The sequence below is a fragment of the Numida meleagris genome, chromosome 13 (genome assembly GCF_002078875.1).
Source record: "Numida meleagris isolate 19003 breed g44 Domestic line chromosome 13, NumMel1.0, whole genome shotgun sequence".
Taxonomy (NCBI): domain Eukaryota; kingdom Metazoa; phylum Chordata; class Aves; order Galliformes; family Numididae; genus Numida; species Numida meleagris.
Genome location: NC_034421.1, coordinates 6446170 through 6466749, shown reverse-complemented (window position 1 = coordinate 6466749; position 20580 = coordinate 6446170). Strand labels below are relative to the sequence as shown.

Below are 20580 nucleotides of genomic sequence, written 5' to 3'. Positions count from 1 at the left end.
GCAAGGCATGGATTGGCAGCAAAATGCTGGCACGGTCTGGAGGGTTACAAGGAAAGCCCCTAGTGTCCACTGTACCATGGTGAGTATGAAGAGTGATGGTAAGACTGAACGTCACATGAGATAATGGAGGGATCCAGTCATTCTCTGACCATGAGCCCGTGAGGCCGTGCTGTTTCAGCCTGCCCCTGTACACACAGTCTGACCGAGCCCTCAGCAGCACCAGGAAGGTGCTACAACAGTTAACAGATGGCACCGGTAACACAGAGCAGACCGGGAGCACTGCAGGGCCTCGCAGAGTGCTTGGAGTAGGCGTGTGTCACCATGGCCAGGGAGAGGGCTGGTGTCTCACGCTTCCTTTAATTAACTTTTTAATTCGGCGGGGCCCTGTGGGCTACCGGCCTGTGCTGTCACTGGGGGATGGGGAGTTACACAGCAACAGTCACCAACAAACCAGAAAATGTTTAGCTTTCAAGGTGGATAACTGCTGTTTCCAAGGCACGAGTATCTTAGGTGCCGCAGTGCCACGTTAATTACATTTTTTCCCACCCTGACGCAGACTGAGGAGTGACTGTGGTGACCTCATCACTGCTGCCTGCAAAAACTGCACCAACTCAGGGATGCCTGCGGGCTTCCTGCCTGCCCCAGCAGCACCCGGAGCACGGGGAGGTTCCTCCAGTGGTGTCGGCGTGGCCGGACCACGGATACCCTTCTCAGCTCCATGGAGCAGCACCTGCTCTGCCTCACCCCTGCCAGGAAACGTGGGCTCCCAAGCCCCTTCCTCCTCTCCTGCTGAGTACAGCACATCCAGGTCCTCGCACACTCACAGCGCCAAGCGGAATTTAAACGCAGTAATGAATTCTGGGGAGCAACGACTGTCAGAAGAAGCTGACCTTGAGAAGAACAGCGGTGCTCAGCCTGGGGATGAAGTCACAGTTGTGCTGCTGTCGTCCCCAAGCCACGGTGGCTGCTCCTAGGCCAGTGACGGCGTGGGGGTGTGTGGGGGTGTGCGTCCATGTCCCACAGCCGCTGGGTGGGAGGGGTGGAAAGAAAAGAAATGCAATGTAGGCCTGGGGTGCGTACATTCAGATGTTGTAATATTCAGCACGTTTACACCACTGATCAGGACACTTCTCGCAGTCAGACAGAACTTTAGTTCTTTACGGTTACAAGGAAACTCTGGAACAGTTATATAGTTAGAAAAAATACAATGTACCGAACAAACATTATCTCACATACAATCAATTTAAACATTTAAATTGATTATAATTTTGCTAAAATATTAACACAAGTACTGTTTGTGCTGCTAAAATTTCAGTGTTCCCTCTAAGGAAAATATTGCTACAGTTCTACTGTACCCTGTATTAAAATCTTTTGCCCTTTTTTTTTCAGCAAGACTGGCTCTAGAAAAATCACAAGGGTCAGAGAATTAACTTAGGCTTATATTGTACGGGAGTTTGGGTGTCCCCACTCAGTGCACAAATTTCTCACTGCTCACCTACCTCAACCAGCACAGGCCGATTGCAGACACCCCCAGGGCACCTTTCTTGCTTCTTGCATCAGTTCCAGGAGCCTCCTCCATCAGCAGTGCAGCATCCTCCTGCTGCTGCAGGGAGCAGCCACGCCGGCAGCGGGGCTGAGCTCTTCCTAACACTGAGTTCAGACCTCAGAGTGGACGCAAAGGTACTGGGGGGAAGTTGTGGAGCACCCAGTGCTGTCACTGCAAGGAAAAGCTGTAAGGGATGTCAGGTCCCTGTGTCACTACACACAGAGGGCAGGGCTCTGCAGCTCTGCAGGAGAAGCATCAGAGTTGGGAAATGCACAGCTCTGGCAGCGCTGGCAGATCCGGATCCAGGAAAGCCAGCGCTCACTGTGAATGCAAGTTTTAATCTGACCTAAATAGTGGGGTATTCAAGTTATGCATTTTGTCACTGATAATGACTGCCTGTGATGAGTTTTGCTGCTTATTAATTAACGCATTTATTTGCAATTTAGCAGCAGAAATGAGCTGTGCTAACGATGATGACAAAAAACCGCTGGATTTTTTGCTACAAGAACAGCTGGGGCAGTCCTTTATCTATTGCTTGTGAGGTCAGAAGGCAACACACAGCTCTGCCAGCGACAACAGCGCAGTGAAGGATCCCTGCAGCCGGGTGAGCTGGGGGGGACTCTACCCCAGACAGGCCCACAGCTCAGCCACCGTGCTCTGCCCTCAGCAGCACCCAGCTCTGCTCACAGCCACCGCACACCCAGCAGGTCAGCTGCTGATGAGCATCTGCTGCATTTTTCAGATCAATCTGGTATTAACAAGGCTGTAATTCTGTTGGAAACCGAACTCAGTCTCCTCCTCAGTCATTTATCATTCGCTCTGTTCTCCCACTATTGGCAAACGTGTGCCACGTGCACCCCCACAACAGATTTCAAAGCCCATCGAGTCCCTTCGGTGCTCCCTTTGAATTCCACACCGCCAGGGACTGCAGTGCAACACAAACGTTTACACCTGAGGATTTTGCTGCAATTACGGCAGATGGTGGCTGCTCCCAGCAGAAAAACCACAAGTTACAATCTGCTTCCTAATTGACTTAGAATTTGAGTCACTGAGGCACCCACACCTTTTGTGTTGGCAGCTCTGGGTCTGAGAGTGAGCAAGAGTTCAGTGTTGCCAATCAGAACTATCTGTAAATTTGCAAACTTCAACAACTCCACAACGAAGTGGAACTGTAACACGCCCTATTTTCCACTGATAAAAGCCTATTTCTAATTAGCAGACAACTATTGCTGAATTCTTTTCCAAAGCAAGTTTCAAACACAACTTTCTGTATTCTCAACCAGAACCGCGTGGAAGCATAGAAGCAGTTTGGATATTCAACAAAAAACCCAAACTTCTGTGCCCCCATGCCCCCTGCACCCTGAACTATGTTTGAAACACCTGTTTGGTCGTGGTTTTTTGTACAATAAATATATACAAATAAAAGTAACACAGACACCACTTATTTCTTTGTAAATTTGGCACTTTCCATGGCCTCTGCTCTCTGTGCTGTACATGAAAGCTCTGCCAGCAGCAGGACCAGCCCAGGGCTGACCGCCCCAGCTTCAGCCCTCCTTGCTGCAACGAGACCACATCTGTGTTAGCTCTGGAAGAACGAGATAAACAACTCATCAGCTACTGTGTTTTCTAGCAGGAAAAGGTATTTTTGGCTTTCCCGGGCACTCTGTGGCACCTAGTGCCCAGCGGTGTTAAAACAAGCCTCGGAGAAGGTACTGAGTTATCTTCTGCCACGTGGAGTAGCGACCTTCTTTCTTCCGACTTAGAGGGAACACTGCTTTTATAAAACCCTTGGACAGGTAAGACAAGAACCAATACCACTGTACAGAATTCACTGCACAACTAGCTAATAGTAAGGAACCCAGCACTGACTTGCCACATTAAGGAAATGGTACTGAATACATTTGCAATCAACCGGTTAACTGTACTGCACCATAGGACTCGGTCTATTTGTACACGGCCGCGCGCCCTCCTCCCTCAGTATGCTGGCACTTGGTAACCTTTCGGGTTGGCATCCGAGGTCTCGGTGAACGGGGGACTCTGGTAGGTCTCTGTGCTCTCGATGCCACTGCCGGTGGGGTAGCCGGGGTACGCGGCGTTGGGGTCGGTGGCGAACTGGTCGGTGGCGAAGAGCGACATGTCGGTGCCCAGGCGGTACCGCTGCAGCGCCTTCAGCGCCAGCGCGACCTGCAAGGGATGAAGAGGTTTGGGGGGAGCGCCAAGCACTGCGGGTGACGGCTGCCCCCTGCTCCTCCACAGCCATAGAAACCACTGGCCCACAAGGAGCCAGGTGTGCAGGGCACACTGGCGCTGCACCGCCATGCACCGCTGTGCCACACCGCAACACCTTGCACCAGCGCTCTGTGCTTCCCTCTGTCATCCTTTTCCACCCTCCGTGCCTCCCAAATCACAGAAGTGGCCTCACGGAGGGGCTTGCCCTGCAGCCTCCCCACACTGCTCGTATTCACCCTGCAAAGCAAAACCTTCCGTGGGGACCTAAGAGCTTTCCCCACGCAAAACCAAAGCCCACGCTGTGTTCAGATCAGGTTCCCCCTGTCATCAACAGACTGGCACCATCAAACCCACCACTGCAGGGAGTGGAAGTTGTCCCAGGCCAGTGAAATAGGTCAGTCCTGTGGAGACTCCTTCACCCTCTCCCAGGTTGCAAGTATTCAGGTCGCAAATTGTGGGAAATACAAGCAGCAGAGCTGTGAGCGCCCTGCACTCGCCTTTATTTCAAGAGCTTTCATTAACAATTCAATTAGTTTATAAATGACAGACTCAGGATAAAAAAAACTGCCCAGAGACATCCAGACTGGCATCCCCCCAGTCCTCCCTGTAAGCCCCCCAGGTGCTCCCCTGCTCTCCACTCATGGCCCTCTGGCATCTTCCCTGACCCAACATAACTTCCCTGGCCCTGGTATCAGGGCAGCACTGAGCCCAAGAGCTGCAGGCACTGCTGTGCACAGGCCTGGTCTAGCAACTGTCTGCAATGGATCTCATGCATTTGCTGCAGCATTTTGCACCTCTCCTGGGGAAAGCAGCAGACCAGCGAGTCTGACTTCCCCTAGGGGCTGCCAAAATCCCCCACAACCCTATGAGACAGGCTCGTCATGGTGTACTGCTCCTGGGGACTCATTTCCTTCAAACCAAGCTGCTCCCTGGGGTCTGAAATGAGGGTAGCACGTGGGCAGCAATATGTTTTCGATAGAAATGCAACTTGCCAGCTGCAGGAGAAGGAGAAGTTTGGAAGTTCCCAGGAAGAGGGGATTGGAACTGGGGCTTCCTGGGTAAGAAACCACAGTTTCAGCTCCCTGCAGAGGGAGAAGGATGGACTGCAGGTTTCTTCAGTACAGCCCTTCACCACTCACCAGGATTCACTTCCCCAAACTGTGCCCCAGATTCCTCATTCAGCTCAGTGCTGAGCCCATAGTAGGTTTCATTTCTCCTCTCCCCAGTCTAGCTCTCAGTTGGGTCATTTCTTCTGCAAACATTAAATCCGTGCCCTGTGGATATCCACAGGCACAAAGCCCAGCTCTGGGGACAGGTATCTGCTCCACGCGGTGCTTGGACCCTCACCACCACAGTGGCAGGCAGCAGCTGTACCATAACGCCCTGGGTGTAGAGCTGTACCCCTACATAAAGAGCTGCAGGTCCCTAGAGGTAGGGCCCCTGAAATGTTCAGAAGCTGAACTCACCCAGACGATGATGGAGAAGAAAGAGAAGGCAATTGCTGCTCGGGCAGCATCTGCTCCTTGCGAAGCCCCTTTGCTCATCGTTGTCCGCTGCCACTGGTTTGCTAGGAAGCAGAAGGCTACAAACCACAGGAAGGACAAGAAACCTGGAGGAGAACAGAGCTAGTCAGTGCTGATACTGCCACCACCTCCTCTGCTGCAAGGACCCCAGAGTTCTGGGTGCTGATGCACGAACACTGCCACCAAGACATTCAAACAGCAACAGTGATCCTGGGTGCCTTGTCCTGTGGTGTGGCCCAAGCAGAGCTATTTTGAAAGAGGTGAATTTACAATTGCTGAAAAAACTGAACTGGAGGAAACTTTGTAGCGTCATCCTGTCTGTTGCCTACCTTCAGTTTAGCTCACCTAAACCATACCTTGACCTTAAGCCCTGCAGGGACAGCACAACCTTTAGACACTGCACAGCTGCTCAGCAAGTGGAGGGGGCTGTGTGCCTGCTCCCAGCCTCGCTGCGCTCCAGGGACCGAGCAAAAATGCTCCGGTGATAATTTCTTACTGGAACCAAAGCTGGCTGAGCAAGATACGGCTGCAGTTCCTCTAATTCAATCACCAACCAACAGCAGTGCCTGATGTCAGGGAACTCAGAACAGTCACAAAGCTAGCCACAAGCACACACTGTAATGAGCAGTAACACTTTACAGTGCTGGGAAAAGAAGCTGCATAACCTGGAGCCTTCCATGATGCTCTTTTAAGGGCCTCCAGCTTTCTGAGCATCCCCGGCACAAAGCTCCCGACATTGGCCAATGTGCACGCAGAGATCCAGGCCCAGCAGCGGGATGCTGAGCTACAAGCCTCTTCCCAGGGATTAACAGCACATCAGAGTGAGCAGCCACACTGCCAGCCCCATGGGCATAGCACAGTCTGGCTGCAGGGAGAGGGAAGAAGCTTCCTTTTTCCCTCTTTATCTTACCAGCTCTTAAGTATGATAAAAAATGCATGCTCGTGTCCAAACACTGTGCAAGATTTATAAAGCTTAGCATACATCTTGCCTTCAATTCAGAATTTGTGCCTAACTGCAGTTTAGGAGAACACACTCCTTGTTTCCTTTTCTTACACAACTGGACCTGGGGCAGATGCTCTGGCCAGCCCAGCCAAGCCAGGCTCTTGATCTGCCCTCACAGCAACACACCCTCCAGATAGGATCACCCATACTTTCCTCCTCTGAATCCCAGGCTAACAAAACAGCTTTTTTTGCAGAACATGGCTAATGCCTGCTACCAAAGCCACCTCTGCATACGCATTTTCACTCTCAGGATGATCCGCTTGTCCTCCACGGTAAATGAGACTTCCCATGTCCACAGAGCAAAACTCAGGACGAAGTTTCTTGCTCCAAATCCACACATTTCTGGACACAGCAGTGTTGGAAAGACAAAAGACCAGAGATGAAATGTGAGAGCAGCTCCTTGTAGGTTAACTGGCAGCACTGCTGCGGATGCTCAGAGGCATCCTGTGGGGCTACCCAGGGCTGGAACAATGGGGCAGTGGGGTCCTCCAGCAGGACTAGGCTGTATTGCTGGTTTACAGGGAGTGGACTTGTTTGGAAGAACCTCAGTGTCACAAAGCTGACGCTGTGCCACAGCCATGACACAGGGACTCCCCACCGCCTAGCGCTCTAAACCCCATCTGTCGATGGTATCTTCCAACGGTTTTCAGGAGTTAAAATGACATCACCCACATCTCTGACCGTGCACCGGCTGTGCTGGGTATTGCAGCTTACAACTTCCTCTGCAATACAGATACTGGAGCTGCTGATCTGCCCAGTGCTGACTGCTGAGGTCTGAGACCTTCAGTGCTTTGGTGGGAAGTGCCCGGATGGCGTTGCTCCTGCTGCTGCCCACGTGCTCCTCAGTGAGGTTTCATGATGCAGACAAGCCTCTGTCCTCCTGATGTCAGGACAGCTCTGCTGAGTTCCTGAGAAGAAAACTGGTTCTCTGCAGCCCCTGGGAAAAGGGGAATGCAGTATTGCTGCCAGTGGACAAGACAGGGTCAGGTATTGTGTGCACCTCCAGAAGTACAAGGCAGTGTTTATGCCATTTGGAAAGCTGACACATGCCTGTGTGTGAGATCAGGCTTCCCAGCGAGCTCTAGGAGGAACTATTTTTGTTCTGTACCAGCACCAGTTTCCATTTGTGATCATGTTCACCCTCTGTTAGCACTCCTGTGTGATGAGACTGTGCCCAACACCGTGAATCATGCCTGGGATCACTGCTGCCTCCTCTCACCTGCGTATCCCAGGAGCCAGGCTGCTCTGGTGCCAGCTGGGCACTGTCTCATGATTTCTCTGTCATGTCCCATAGCTTCAGCGTATTTCCAGGATCAAGTGGAAATGGGCATTTGGGAGGTGTGGGCTGTTACCCATGGATTTTAAGAACCAGAGAAAGGGGCTGAGCTGACAGTGGGTTACTGTGGCCACAAGCACTGCTCCTGACTCTTGGTGGAAACATGCACTGGAGCAGCTCTGCACCCTCCAGCATACCAGGGAGAAGGAAAATACCAGGAAGAGCTGTAAGAGCCAACAGATAATTACAGTTTTAGGATCTACAGACAACAGAGTGCAAACACCAGGAAAGATACATTACAGCCATAATTACTACCCGGTTCCAAGCAACGCATATCTACAGGAGCAGCTGTATCTACGGGAGCAGATGGAGGACAAAGTTGCAAGTGCCGCTGACAGAGCACTGTGGCCGTCCTGCCTGCACCCAGCATCACCTACCTGTAGACTCAGGCTGCAAGAGGCAAAGCTCCCAGTGCCCCGTGGGGCAGTCCCACTGTGGGGATAACCTCTGTACTGCAGGCAGCTAATGCTCCTTGCACAGCTGGGGTGGGAGCAGCAAGCTGTTGGTGTGAGCCTTCTGACCCATCACTGATCTGGTGTACAAGTCCTCCCTCCTTCAAGCGAAAGGAAGCTGTGGGTTAGCAATTTGACCAACTCCTCCCACGACCTTCATAGGCAACAGTTGCCTCTTCTGCTTCTGTGCAGCCAGCACCAGGTGCTGGGGGAATCCAGGCAAAGGGACAGGAGTGACCTTCTTCTCTCTCATCCCACCCACTCACTGCTTGATTCACAATGTTCCCTCTTACCCTAGCACGCTCCTCACCCTCTTATTTCCCAAATGCATTTTCAGCTTTTATATTAAGGCACACAGTAATGAAGAGATCACATGCAGAGAGAAAGGATGAAACAGTCACATGTAGGAGGAAATCAAGAGCCCAGGAGGAAAAAAAGAGGAAGGGTGCAGCTCTAAGAGTCCACAGATAAAGTCTCTAGTGACTAACACAGAGGCAGTCAATGCAAATGACACTCAGTTTGCACTCTGCCATGTATATACAGGTTGGCTCTGAGCATGCAGAGCCCACAGGCTGCATGCCCCAGGCTGCTTGGGGTCACATGGCAGCAAAACCCCGCATTCGATCTGTGCTGCAAGATCTGCTTCTGGAAGCAACCAACTGCCTGGAGTTTCTGTGTGAGTGGGTTTACAGGCTACAGCAGTACAGAAGGTTTGGGGCAGCTATAACTTCAGAAAAGTGAAGGCACAGAAACAGGAATGGAATAAAATACAGCGGGCATGAACCCACCCTGAGATCTCCCACTGAAATGTGAAAACACCCACAGCAGAAGGGTGTTTTGCACACTGAGTATTGTGTGTACCAACAGTTGGTGCCACTGCTTGAATCACGGTACGATTTGGGAGCTCAGATCCTCCTGACTGATGTGGGCCATTTGCTGATGGCTTCTAGAACTGATGGAAAGGAGAAACGGGGTCTGAGTGCCTTTGTAAGGATGCTAGAAACAGGTCCACATGCACAGCTCTGGCCACCCATGATCAAGAGAGAGGAATCCAGGCTGAGGCACGGACTGCAGGCATGCGGAAGGGAACGCAGAGTCCATCTGGTGCGAGGAGACATGCAGTGCAGCTCTCAATCAGCAAATGAGAGCTCCAGGATGGAGCCTGATTAAGGTATGAAGCAGGATACATGCTGCAAAAATGGGGTCTGGAGCCAAGGAGCTGGAAGGTCCCCTCCATACCCATGTCCCATGCCAAGACCCTCGATTCAAGCCTGCACAAGTAGCAGGGGAAGGCCAGACACAGGGCAGATTCTGGCACCTAGCTGAGGGAAGAAGGGTGCTGCCACTCTCACATCCCTCCCAGTAGCACAACTTGCCTGTAAGTGGTTTGCTTTGCAACCTGGAAGTGGTCTGCCTGTTTTCTACCAAGAAGCATGCAGAGAGGAAGAACCAAGGGAGAAGGAAGGACCCATGCAGGTGACACAATGCACTCAAGAGTATGCACACTGATTCCCTGGTCCCAGTAATAAAGTCAGCACTGGCAGGCCAGCTGTGTTTGGAATTTGTGTATGGGGAGGATTTACCAGGACAGAGCCTTGGTGCAATACTGAAGCCTGTCTGCATGAGCAGAGCAGCTTCTGTGGGACAGAAGCTCTGCAGGGCAGAAGCCCATCTTCTGCAGCTTGCTGCAGAGCCCCATGACTGCACACGACGTGTGACAAGGGCAACAGAGGAACAAAGCAGAAATGGCCCCATTTCATATACACCTGGCAAGGCAGAGTGCAGCTGTTACATGGTGAAAGGCAGGGGAAGATCACAGCCTCACACCGAGACACATTCAGGTAGAAGATGGATGTGGACATTTCCCCTCCATATGACTTGAAGAGCTGCAGGCACCAAGCCCCACGGAAGGGGCTGTAAATATCATCTCACAAGGGCTGGACACCGGAGCTGTAGCACCATGGAAATGAGCTTTCCAGCAAGGAGAGGACATCCTTAACTACAGGCAAGCACAGACTGACGATGACGGATGTTTTCATTTGGGACCAGAGAGTCATCAGCTGTGCTTGTGCTGGATAAATCACCTTCAGACTTTGCTAACACAAGAGCCTGAAATCGAGAACATCATCTGCAAACTCAGCCAGAAAACTCCCAGAGCAGCCAAGCAGAGGACAGTATCTCCCAGCACCGCACAGCTCATCAGCTCCTGTTCATGTGGCTGAGCCAAGGGCTTGGGACAGCACAGACAATCCATGCGAGTCCTTGGGAGACCCAGAGCTACTTGTAAACCCCAGCCCTGGAGGCAGTGAGGGATAGCAATGGTGTCTCAGCTCCTGCTGTAGAAGCACGTTTCAGCTTTGTGCAGAAACACATGTACAAAGTGAAAACAGATCCAGATGTAACTGATGAAGTGACTTTTGTTAAGAGGCTGAAACAGGAGATGTGAGAGGGTAAAATGTCCCCTATGGCCTCTGAGATGTGACCACCAAGCATCACTCCCCTGAGTGACCTCACTGATCCTAGTTTCAGAAGCAACACAGGTGAGCAGGACACCCCACTGAACACAAGCTGCCACACACTGGCTTCCCCACTGCCGCCCCTGGGTTCACCGCTGGATAAGACAACCCATCCTTCTCCCTAAGACACGAGTTGTGCCATGCCCTGAGAGAAGAAAGCAGGATTCAAGTATGGAGCTGCGGGTACAGCAATGGCCCCGCACATCCCACAGAACCAGCAGTATCCTTGACAAGCATAGCAAAGCCAAAGTCATACCTGAAAAGCCCAGGTCCAGCAGGACAGCTCGTTTGCGGTCCTTCACGCTACTGATCTGCTGGAACTGGAGGTCCACAACAAGGAAGAACATGCATCCAAAGAAGGCAATAATGCCGATGGCAATGCCGTAGCTGCAGGCACTGTCATTCTCGTTGAAGATGCAGTGCAGCTCAGGGTCTGTGCCATCCTTGTTCACATAGCACTCGTTCACAATGGAGCCAAACACCACAATGGAAAAGATCTGCAGAAGGAAGGAGAAAACACAACTTGCAGCTGTTTACATTTAACTCTGTTTTCCAACAGCAACGTAATTGGATTCAGTCTTGCGAGGCTCCACGACAACACAGCATTTGTTAGCTAGATCCCCACACTCAACTGGCTAGTGGCCCTATGCAATGGGCTGGTGGATGGCACCTAGGGCTCCTGTCACTGTGAGCCTGTTTGCTTTCAGTGGCTTGGCTTGCAGTGTGTTTTAAGAGATGGGGAGGGAAGGAAAGGAAAAACTAAACAGATTGGTCAGGTCTCTGTACAGTCTTTCTGCTTGTGCTGCTCTGCACCATCAGGCTGCACTCAATAAACCCCCTTGTGTAACTGCAGAGCAGAGAGAAATGAAGTTACAGATAACAGAGCTGCTGAATGCACACTGAAGGGTGGATGGGGTGCTTGGGAGCACGGGGAACAGCTCACCTGGGTGCCAAGGGAAGGAGGAAGAGGTTATGGTTGTGCTGCCATGCCAACAATGGGGCAATTCAACCCCAGAGCAGGGGCTGAAGGATGCAGTACCTGCATTTGTTATGCAGTGACCCAGTTACAGCCCTGCAAGGGACAGTTGAGAAGGGGCTCGCTGGTGGCCGCCCCACTCCTGCTGCTGACTGCTGGGACCCACAGCAGAGCCAACAGCAGAGCCCCAGCCCCCCAGCACACAGCAATGGAGAGAGGCAGCTGCCCCACAGTAGCTTCAACTCCAGCGCCCAGGGCTTTGCCTCACATCCTGGCTGCAGGAAGGGAGCTGGGTCGTAGCATGCAGCTGTGTCTATGAATGCCATTCACGGTGCTGCATACCCAGGTAAGTCTCTTATCCCCCTCGAAAACCAAAGGCAGCAAGCAGAAGCCACAGGACCACCCGCATTCACTCTGTTACAGCCTGGGTAGCGCTGTGCTGCTGCTTCCACTGCTGGGCTCAGAGCAGCAAGACCTGTGGATGCCCTTGCACCATACTGTGCATCTCTGATCTTGGCACTTGCTGCCAGCACCACAGGATCCCTGCATGCCTCCACGCCCCGCTGGCTCCCAGGATGCAGCCAGAGGCCACGTATGCAGGCGGAGACCACACACAGCTCCCCACTGCTTTCTCTGCAGTCACAGCCCTTACTAAGGGCACGAGACCAAGACAAGCAACAGACAGATGCAGCAGCTCACAGCCACCTGCTACCTGCAGTCCACGGCCCTTGTAGTCACTCTGCCTGCTGACACTTCACCTTGCTCCCTAGTGCGTAGGGGCAGCAGAACCGACAACAAGCAAACCATTCAGAAAGCTTCCAGCACACCGCAGTGTAATGCTGTGACAGCACAAGCACTGGCCACATGTCTTTCGCATGGCTGCCCTGAAGGATTCCACATGGACAGCCCTTCTCCCTCTCCTCCACATTCCTCCCAGCACTGGGGTGAAGCTGGGACAGAGGCAGTTCCAACTGAAGCTACTTGCAAATGCAAGTGTCTCATCAGCAAACCTGCCTTAGATCATCTCCACTAACTCCCCTCCATATTGGAGGGGACAACAAAGAAGCAGGTCTACAAGAGTGCAAACATATGACAGATTGGTGCAGGGTATTTTCTTTTTCTGTAGAGTGTCATCTGGAATAAATGATGAGCAGAAGTAGCACAAATAATCTGGAGAACATCCCGCCTTAGGTGCGCAAGCAGCTCGCAGAGCACCTGCCCCATGCTCACTCCCAGTTCCACAAACCCACCAGGGACAGAGTTCATCTCTAAACCTTTCACCAGGAGCTCACTCCTCTTGCACTCGCAATTCAAGCTCACTTGTTGGGTGATGGAGATGCTCTAGGACCTGCTGGCCAATTAAGCTGGCATCCCTGTGCCACCCGGACATTCTGCTTTCCTTCCAAGCATCCCCTCATCTTCGAATTTAACCAAGGCCTGGGGTCCTTTCCCCAGTCCTCTCAGCTCCAAGCACTGTCACAAGCTCCCTGCTAATGTGAGTCACCGCCTGCATTCACACCCTGCTTCTCGTTGTCTCACCGTGATGGCCACATCATCACGCAAAGAACGAGAGGGCTGCATTGTAAGAGAGAAGCAATAAGCAACAACAAACAGCGATAATAATTTTCCCAGTGCTTTGGCAGCAGCTGTAATATCAGCAGTTGTAAAAATCTGTTCATAAATAATGCAAAATTGTTATTTACTATCAGAAATAGCAGCAGCATTTATAAAACAGGCCCTGGAATAAATAATGTGATTCTGGAAAACATGAATAATTGAGAACCTCTGATTCCACTGGATTATTTCTCTGGCAGGCCAGTAAACTTGTAGTTAGCTTCTCAGATAAGTGTTTTACTAAATCCTCCCAGGATTAGCAGCCTGCCTTACTTCTTGGTGCTTTCAGATGCCTCCCATGCCCACAGCCTGGCTGGATGATGCAGTACTGGGGTTGCCCACGGTACTGGTGCTACCCCTAGGAGAAGGCAAAACCCACGCTGAGCAGAGCACATCAACAGGATCATGGCTGGAATGCAGGACTGGATACCCGTCAAAGGAGGATGCCCAGAGAGCAATCGTGGAGGAGCACAAAAGCCAAAAGGTGCCCGGGATGCACACAGCACTCCTGAGACCAATGCAAATGTCACCAGAGATGGTACTTGCAGATGTCTCACTGCTTAGCTTTGAATTCCAATGAGTTTTGCTCCGCTCAGTGCAGAGAACTGCATCCATCCTGCAGCTGGGGGATCCCACAGGAATGCGGGGCTGAGAGCTGAGACCCCCACAGGATGCACAGCCCAGCAACAAGCACTGAGCGCATGTGTTGGATGGGGGTACTCAAAACATCAGTGCTGACTGAAGGACACCTGTCAAAACATGCTTGTCAGTGAGAACAAGTCTTTCCATGTTCTTTCCCCCCCTCTCCTCATGATTGATATTAATTTTCTGAAAAAAAAAAAATACATAACAAAATAAAACAACAACTGGTGCTGGTAATTCTCATTTTAATGAGAACAGATTTGGTGTTGCTTTGCTATGTGTAGGTTAAAAGAAAGTTGAGGAAATGAGGGTAGATGGGGGAAAGTAAAACCCATGGAACTTTTTTGAACTTCACAAAAAACAAGTGCCAGTCCCCAGCTACCCACAAAGCCCTCACTTGCTCAAGCCCTCAACCAGTTCACCAGAGATTTGAGAGAGAAAATGCAAGGTCAGACTCTCCTCAAGTGGATGGAGAACCGCTCTGGTTAGGAGGATGCATGAAGCACTGTACACAGAGCAACATAGATGAGCTGCTTGTGGAAGCACAAACACAGCTGCCCAGTATCCCCGAGCAAGAGGGGACACTGCCAGGCAGGAAGCACTTCTGCAGCAAAGGACAAAGGGGTGTGAGTACAGTGACCTGCGATGGGGTTTGAGTACAGACCATGACTCTGGGAAACAACTGCTGCACAGCTGAAACCAGAGGGCTTTGAGCATCACCCTCTGACCAGTGCTCCAGCGGTGCACCTCAGGGGCTCTGGGGCAGGCAGGTGCCTGTGCCCAGCTGGTGGGCAGCACGCCACTGAATGACACTAGCTTTTTCCTGAAGAAGAGAAGGAGCAGCCTGCTGCAGGGCTTGCTCTCACCAGGTTTTGCCATCTGGATATAGGTGGCTGGCCAGGTTGCTCTGGCTTGGGTCTGCCATTGCCCTTTGCCGATCTACATCCCCTCCTGGGGCATGAGCCTGCTGGACCCCAGACCTGCAGGTATTCTATCCACACTGCTTTCAGCCTTTTGTCACCCAGACCCCTGAAATGTGCGTATGGAGTCCTGGCAATCTGAGCACAGTCGTCACAAGGAAAACAAAAAGCAAAGAAACGCGAGAACATGAGCTGAAAGCGTCAGCATGTGAGCTGTCAGCCATTTTAAGGTGAGACGTTTCCACTGCCGATGCACTGTGCTTCAATTGGGGGCCTATAAAAATACACTACCAGAAGGTGTGGGGTTGTAGGAGACTGCAGATCCTTGCTTTGATTACACATGCAAGCAATTGCTAATGTCAACATCAAGGAAATTTAATGCACGGAGAAAAATGATCTACCCCTAATTTGCTCTGCAGTAGCCCTCAGTCAATGGTGCTTGGCACAACCCGGATAGACACAGCCAGCACTGACATCAGGGTGAGCCCTTGCCAGATGCTGCCTTCTGCAGCCCCCTCTGCTCCTTGAACCATCCCTGAGTGAGGATGGAGCACAAACAAGAAGGAAAAACTAGTGAGGTCAAACAGGCACAGGCCACGTCCTGCCCAGCACCAGGCATTTCAGCCCCCACTGGGCCCTGGGCTGGAGCTGCACCATACCGCAGTGACACCCTGCTTGGAGCTGGGCTGTACCCCAGTGCTTCACACCCACTGAGCTCAGATTCTGGGGGGAATCCGGTCCCCCGTCCTCTCCATTTCATCTTTACAGCTGACAGTCACAGCAAAGTTTCCAGCAAACAGCTGCATAATTCACTGGGGAGCACGAAGGCCAAGAACCACCCTAAGCACTGCCAGATCTCCCACGAGGACTGGGGATCTGACCACAAAGGAAAGACTTGACGCAGTTTCTGGCACAGAACCGGATAGCGTGATGCTGACCCTAATAGGGTTATGGACATGTCTAATGGGCTAATCAGCCTGTGAAGGATGCATGTTGATGACCACATGACTGCTTTTTACTGAATTACTTTTTCTAATGCAGCAAAAGATGTTGGTTGAAACACAGCATCCATTCAAAGCCCCTGATCTAGTGGCGCAATCTGAGCACACATCAAACTGACAGCGTTTGGAATCGGTGATGACAGGAAAACGATAATTCAGTCGCATCTTAAGCTCAGATGTAGTGAAACTTCTGTACAATTTCATTAACAAAAACGTAAACTTTAAGTTCAGCCTTTAATCTCCAGTCCACGGAAAAAGAAAATTAAGACGGAAATCTGGTGACCTTCCTGAAAGCAGGCAGGGCTAGACAAAGCCCAGAGCAGCCAAGATCACAGCACTGACTTCAAGAGTGGCCGCAGGCTCCTGAGGCAGAGCCCAGCCCTGCAGCCCCTCTCTGGGAGCCACGAGCCCTCCATGCTGGGGAACCCTGCAGCCAGGGCAGAGGTCCCTCAGGAAGGCAGGAGGAACACAGTGCCCAGGGTGCAGCGCAGTGACCATCCCAGAACCTTGCTCTTCTGCTGCTGCCTGGCTCCTCTGCTCCTGAGCCGTTTTTTTCTGATAAAAACAAACACAGCCTTTGCCATGAGCAGGCAGCAGCCCCTTTCACCCTCCCAGAGAAACTAAACGAGCCCAAAAGAGGACAGGAAGGGCCCACTGCCCCCTCCAAGAACTGGCTCCTACCCCAACACATCCAACCCAGCATAGCTCTTACCCAACTCATTCCTCAGCAAAGCACATGTATCTAGCAGAAAGATAACGATTTGCCGTATTATGGACTAATATACAGCTCAGTGAAAAGGACATAAAGACTTCTGCTGGATCTGAGCCAAAGCAACCTCTGGTCCTGTAAGTTCACTACTGCATATCAAAGCTCATGGGGATTTCTACTCGCTGCTACGCCCAAGCTAGGCAATCAGTTTTGGCTGCTGTTGTCCCATCCTCTAACAAAGGTTATGCTCTTAAAGGCAAGGAAAACCCGAACAAAATGCTGGGCTCAGTGAGCTAACACTGCACGGGAACAGCTCTCCACGAACAGGTGATGAACTACACTCTCATTCAGCTTTAGGAAACCAGGAAGGCTCCAGGCAGCGCAGGGCAGGTGCCAGCTGCAGACAGTGCTGTGCCATGGCACACACCCCAGGACAGTGCAGCGACTCTGAGTTGCACGCAAGTCCCTGTAAGGAAATGCTGAAGTAGTCCTTGAAGCTGTAGGAAACTTGCAGAGATCCAGCACGGCAGAAGAAACCCCAAAGCACACATGCTGAGCTGCCAGCTCTCGGGATGAAAGCTGACATGTCAAGGAAAAAGGCTTTTAAGTGTTGCTTCTTCTGAAATTCATGTGAATTACCAAAAACATTTACTTTAATAGTGTATTTACCATAACTGCTTTTAAAAGCCAAATCTACATCTGCATTAAGCAAACAATTCCCCTTAAAAGCTGCACGGCCACTCAGATGCATTGACAGCGATGGTACTACAGGGAGGGGAGTTCATGGTTCTGCAGACAGGCCCTGGTGAGCACCAAGTTTGTTTCGCTGTGCAAAAAATGCCTGAGAAGGAAACCACAAGGATGATCACATCTTCTTCTGACGAACTGCATCAGACAGACAGGGAAGAAATGAATGAGGAACTGTTAAATGGTTCTTTCCAGCTTTTGATTTTACAGTTCATGCCAGGAGAGGTTTTCTTCTTTCAGATATTAGGAATTGCTATGTGCGGAGAGGTTACGGTATGAGGTAGGATCAGGAATCCCCTTTCACCAAAACTTACATTTGGGAATTTCTAACCTGAAGTCACCATTCATCCATTTGTCAGCACCAGGGCTGAACCCGCAGCCCCAAAGCCACTGCTGGAGCTGCAGAGCGGAGCTGCGTCCTGCTTGGCAATGACAGGTGGTGAAACCCCGACAGTGGGCAGCAGCCAGTGGGCAGTGGGTTGACTGGCTGCCCAAAGCAAGGGTCCCCATTGCCCACATCTCATTCGAACCAGCACATCCCAAAGGGCCACCAAGGCAGCCCCCTCCTCCAAAGGAGACACCATCCCGACAGACCTGGACAGGCTTGAAACATGGGCCTGCAAGAACCAAATGAGGTACAACAAGGCCCAGTGCAAGGTACTGCACTTGGGTTGGGGCAATCCCAGCTATGTGAACACACAGAAGAACACATTGAGAGTAGCCCTGCAGAGAAGGACTTGTGAGGGGGTCCTGGTGGATAAGAAGCTGGACATGATCCAGCAGTGCGCACTTGCAGCCCGGAAGGCCAACCTGGCTGCATCAGCAGGGGGGTGGCAGTGGCGCAGGGAGAGGACTGTCCCCCTCTGCTCTGCAATTCATGAGGCCCCATCAGGAGTTCTGCGTCCAGGCCTGGGGCTTCCAGCACGAGAGAGACATGGGGCTGCTGGAGGGGGGCCAGCAGAGGGCATGGGGATGCTTAGAGGGCTGGAGCACTTCTGCAAGGACAGGCTGAGGGAGATGGGGAGGCTTTAAGGTCCCTTCCAACCCAACCATTCTGTGATTCTATAATGGCAGCAAGGACTAAGCCTCCAAGGTTTGCTCCTACAACACAGGTTAAACGTGCTTAAAAAGATGTGACAACAAGCGGCAGAAAGAGGAATCACATGAATAAACCACCCCAACACCTACACCCAGACAGGCTGTGGGTAAGGGCAGGCCAGCAAAGGTTGGGGTTGTGAAGCAAGCAATGGAACGCTGCAGTGGCTGTGGGGCTGTGCCGCACATTCCAGCCTGGCAAAGGAGAGGTTCTGGGTGGAACAGAAAGGCAGCGAGATCTTAGACAGATGCTGCTTTGTAGTGCATCGCCTGCCGCCTCCGTCCAAGCTCTCCATCTTAAAACAGGCTGTGGGTTTGATCTGGCACGAGCAGCAAAGCTAAAAAGAGCCGGGGCACACTTTGCTTTGCAAAAGCTGCAAGAAGTAACAGTGGCCATGCATCGGGCAGAATGAAAACTGGCCCCAAGCGCCCAGCTCACACAGACCACACCCCTGCTCGTGTTGGAGGGCAGCCAGCGGCACACAGCGGGGTCACAGCATCACAGCATGGGGACTCCACACCCCCATGCTGCACCTGCAAGGGAGGGGTCCACAACAGATCTGCCAGCACATGTGAGACAAGGGAAGCATCCACACGGCTTCAACGTGTACTTCCTGTGCATACCGTAAACCCTGTGTATGTCACATCCATAAAAGCCAACAGGCCCCTCCACCTGCTTAGAGTTGACCCATTCTATAGTTGTACGCGCTCAGTTTTCTGAACCCAGACCAACAAAATGAATGACTTCTCTACTGAACAGCCACCAAATACACACACGAATACCTTCTAAGCTGGGATTTTTAGTTTGTCTCCCATATGCTGTTCCTGTCGCCCACAAGTCCAACCCCCAAGCACAAGGAGGGTGAGCTCTCTCAGTGAGTGCTCGCAGATCTTTTTAAGGGGAACCCAACTCAACACCTGTTGGCCAGTGATTTATCTGACTGTGCCCAAACCAACATGTTGCCAATGGTTTAACATGCAGAGGATCCCAACGGATCCCAACCAAGTTTTCCAGACTGAAATGATGCTTCTTAGGAAATGCCTGCCAGCAGGAGCCACACAAACCCTGCCCAACATCTGGATGCTCCACATCCATAACCTCCACCTTCTCCCACTAATGGAGCCAAGGGCTTTCTGAAAGCCCTGGCAAGTTCACTGGCTCCAATCCAGCCAAACACTTAAGCATGTGGTTGAACTTTGAGCATGTGATTGCAGCTGGAGTTGCTCATGTGCTTGAAGATAAGTGCATGCTCCCATGTTAGGCTGCTCAGGCACCCCAGGGTGCTCCCTGCACGCTGTGCGATGGCACCTAGAGGGGCAGCCCCTTCCCTCATACCTCTCCTTCCCTTGCTGCACGCGTGTGGCACTGCTGAAGGTGACACAGAGCCAGCAGCCATGCCCTCCATGCATGTGTGAGGATGAGCCCCCAGGGCCCAACTCTGAGAACCAGAGCCTGCAGGAGCAGGGCTGAGACTCCATGCTGGGGGCTTTGGGCATTGCAGAGCTCCCTGGCCATGCATGCTTGAAGATTGTAGCAGGTGAGAGCTGGGCACTGCAGCCTGGCAGGCAGCTCTCTGGCTGCTTATTCATGGAGCAGCAATGGGCAAACACTTCACCGAGTGGCTGCAGCACAGATCCCACCTCCCATTCCCCCCTGAGCGGCAGAACTCACGTATGGGAAAGAGCCAGCAAATATGACATCCTTTTGGATGAACAGAGGGAGCTGGGCAGGGCTGGCTGTAAGATTTCATCTCTCTTACACATGCACGCAGAGAGCATGGATGGGAAGAAAATGTCCTCTGCTTCTGTGCTGCACCGTTCTCTCATGCTTTGCTCAAGCACCAGGGACTAAACCACTGCAAGACTATGGCATCATCCGCCCGGTGCACCCTGCCCCGTCCTCACGGAACTCCCCACGGGAGCCAGCAGCCAAAGCACCGCCCGTTGCACGGTGCCTGCTGGCTGCACACCGCACGGGCACCGCACACCACATGAGCACGCACAATACCCGGGCACTGCAGACTGCACGGGCACCGCACGCTGCCACGGGCACCGCTCTGTGCCCGGCCACCGCACGCTGCCCGCCCCGCCTTACCCAGGCCGTCGCCCGGAGGATGGTTTGCGGCTGCTTGAGGAAATCCAGGGGGTCGACGGCGCCGCCGGCCCGGCCCGCACCGAAGGACGCTCCTTCCATCTTCCTCCGCCGCCCGCTCCGCTTCGCTCCCGCGCCGCTCCGAGCCGAGCCGAGCCACGCGCGCGCCCCGCGCCGGC

The 20580-nt window shown here is 52.3% G+C and overlaps 1 protein-coding gene across 1 annotated transcript; it reads right to left on the bottom strand.

Moving 5' to 3' along the window:
* SYNGR3 (synaptogyrin 3) lies at positions 1645-20575 on the bottom strand. Its single transcript, XM_021412170.1, has 4 exons — positions 20405-20575; positions 10862-11102; positions 5242-5384; positions 1645-3730 (listed from the first exon to the last, which is right to left on the bottom strand). Exons 1-4 carry the CDS (start codon positions 20501-20503, stop codon positions 3521-3523), a joined length of 693 nt encoding a protein of 230 aa, XP_021267845.1. The 5' UTR covers positions 20504-20575; the 3' UTR covers positions 1645-3520.

Excerpts from the sequence above, each read along its gene's own strand:
- SYNGR3 (XM_021412170.1), bottom strand. The coding sequence starts at position 20,503 with ATGGAAGGAGCGTCCTTCGGTGCGGGCCGGGCCGGCGGCGCCGTCGAC. Across the intron at positions 11,103-20,404 it reads TCCTCCGGGCGACGGCCTGG|ATCTTTTCCATTGTGGTGTT; the intron begins GTAAGGCGGGGC and ends TTCCTTCTGCAG. Across the intron at positions 3,731-5,241 it reads TCTTCTCCATCATCGTCTGG|GTCGCGCTGGCGCTGAAGGC; the intron begins GTGAGTTCAGCT and ends CATCCCTTGCAG.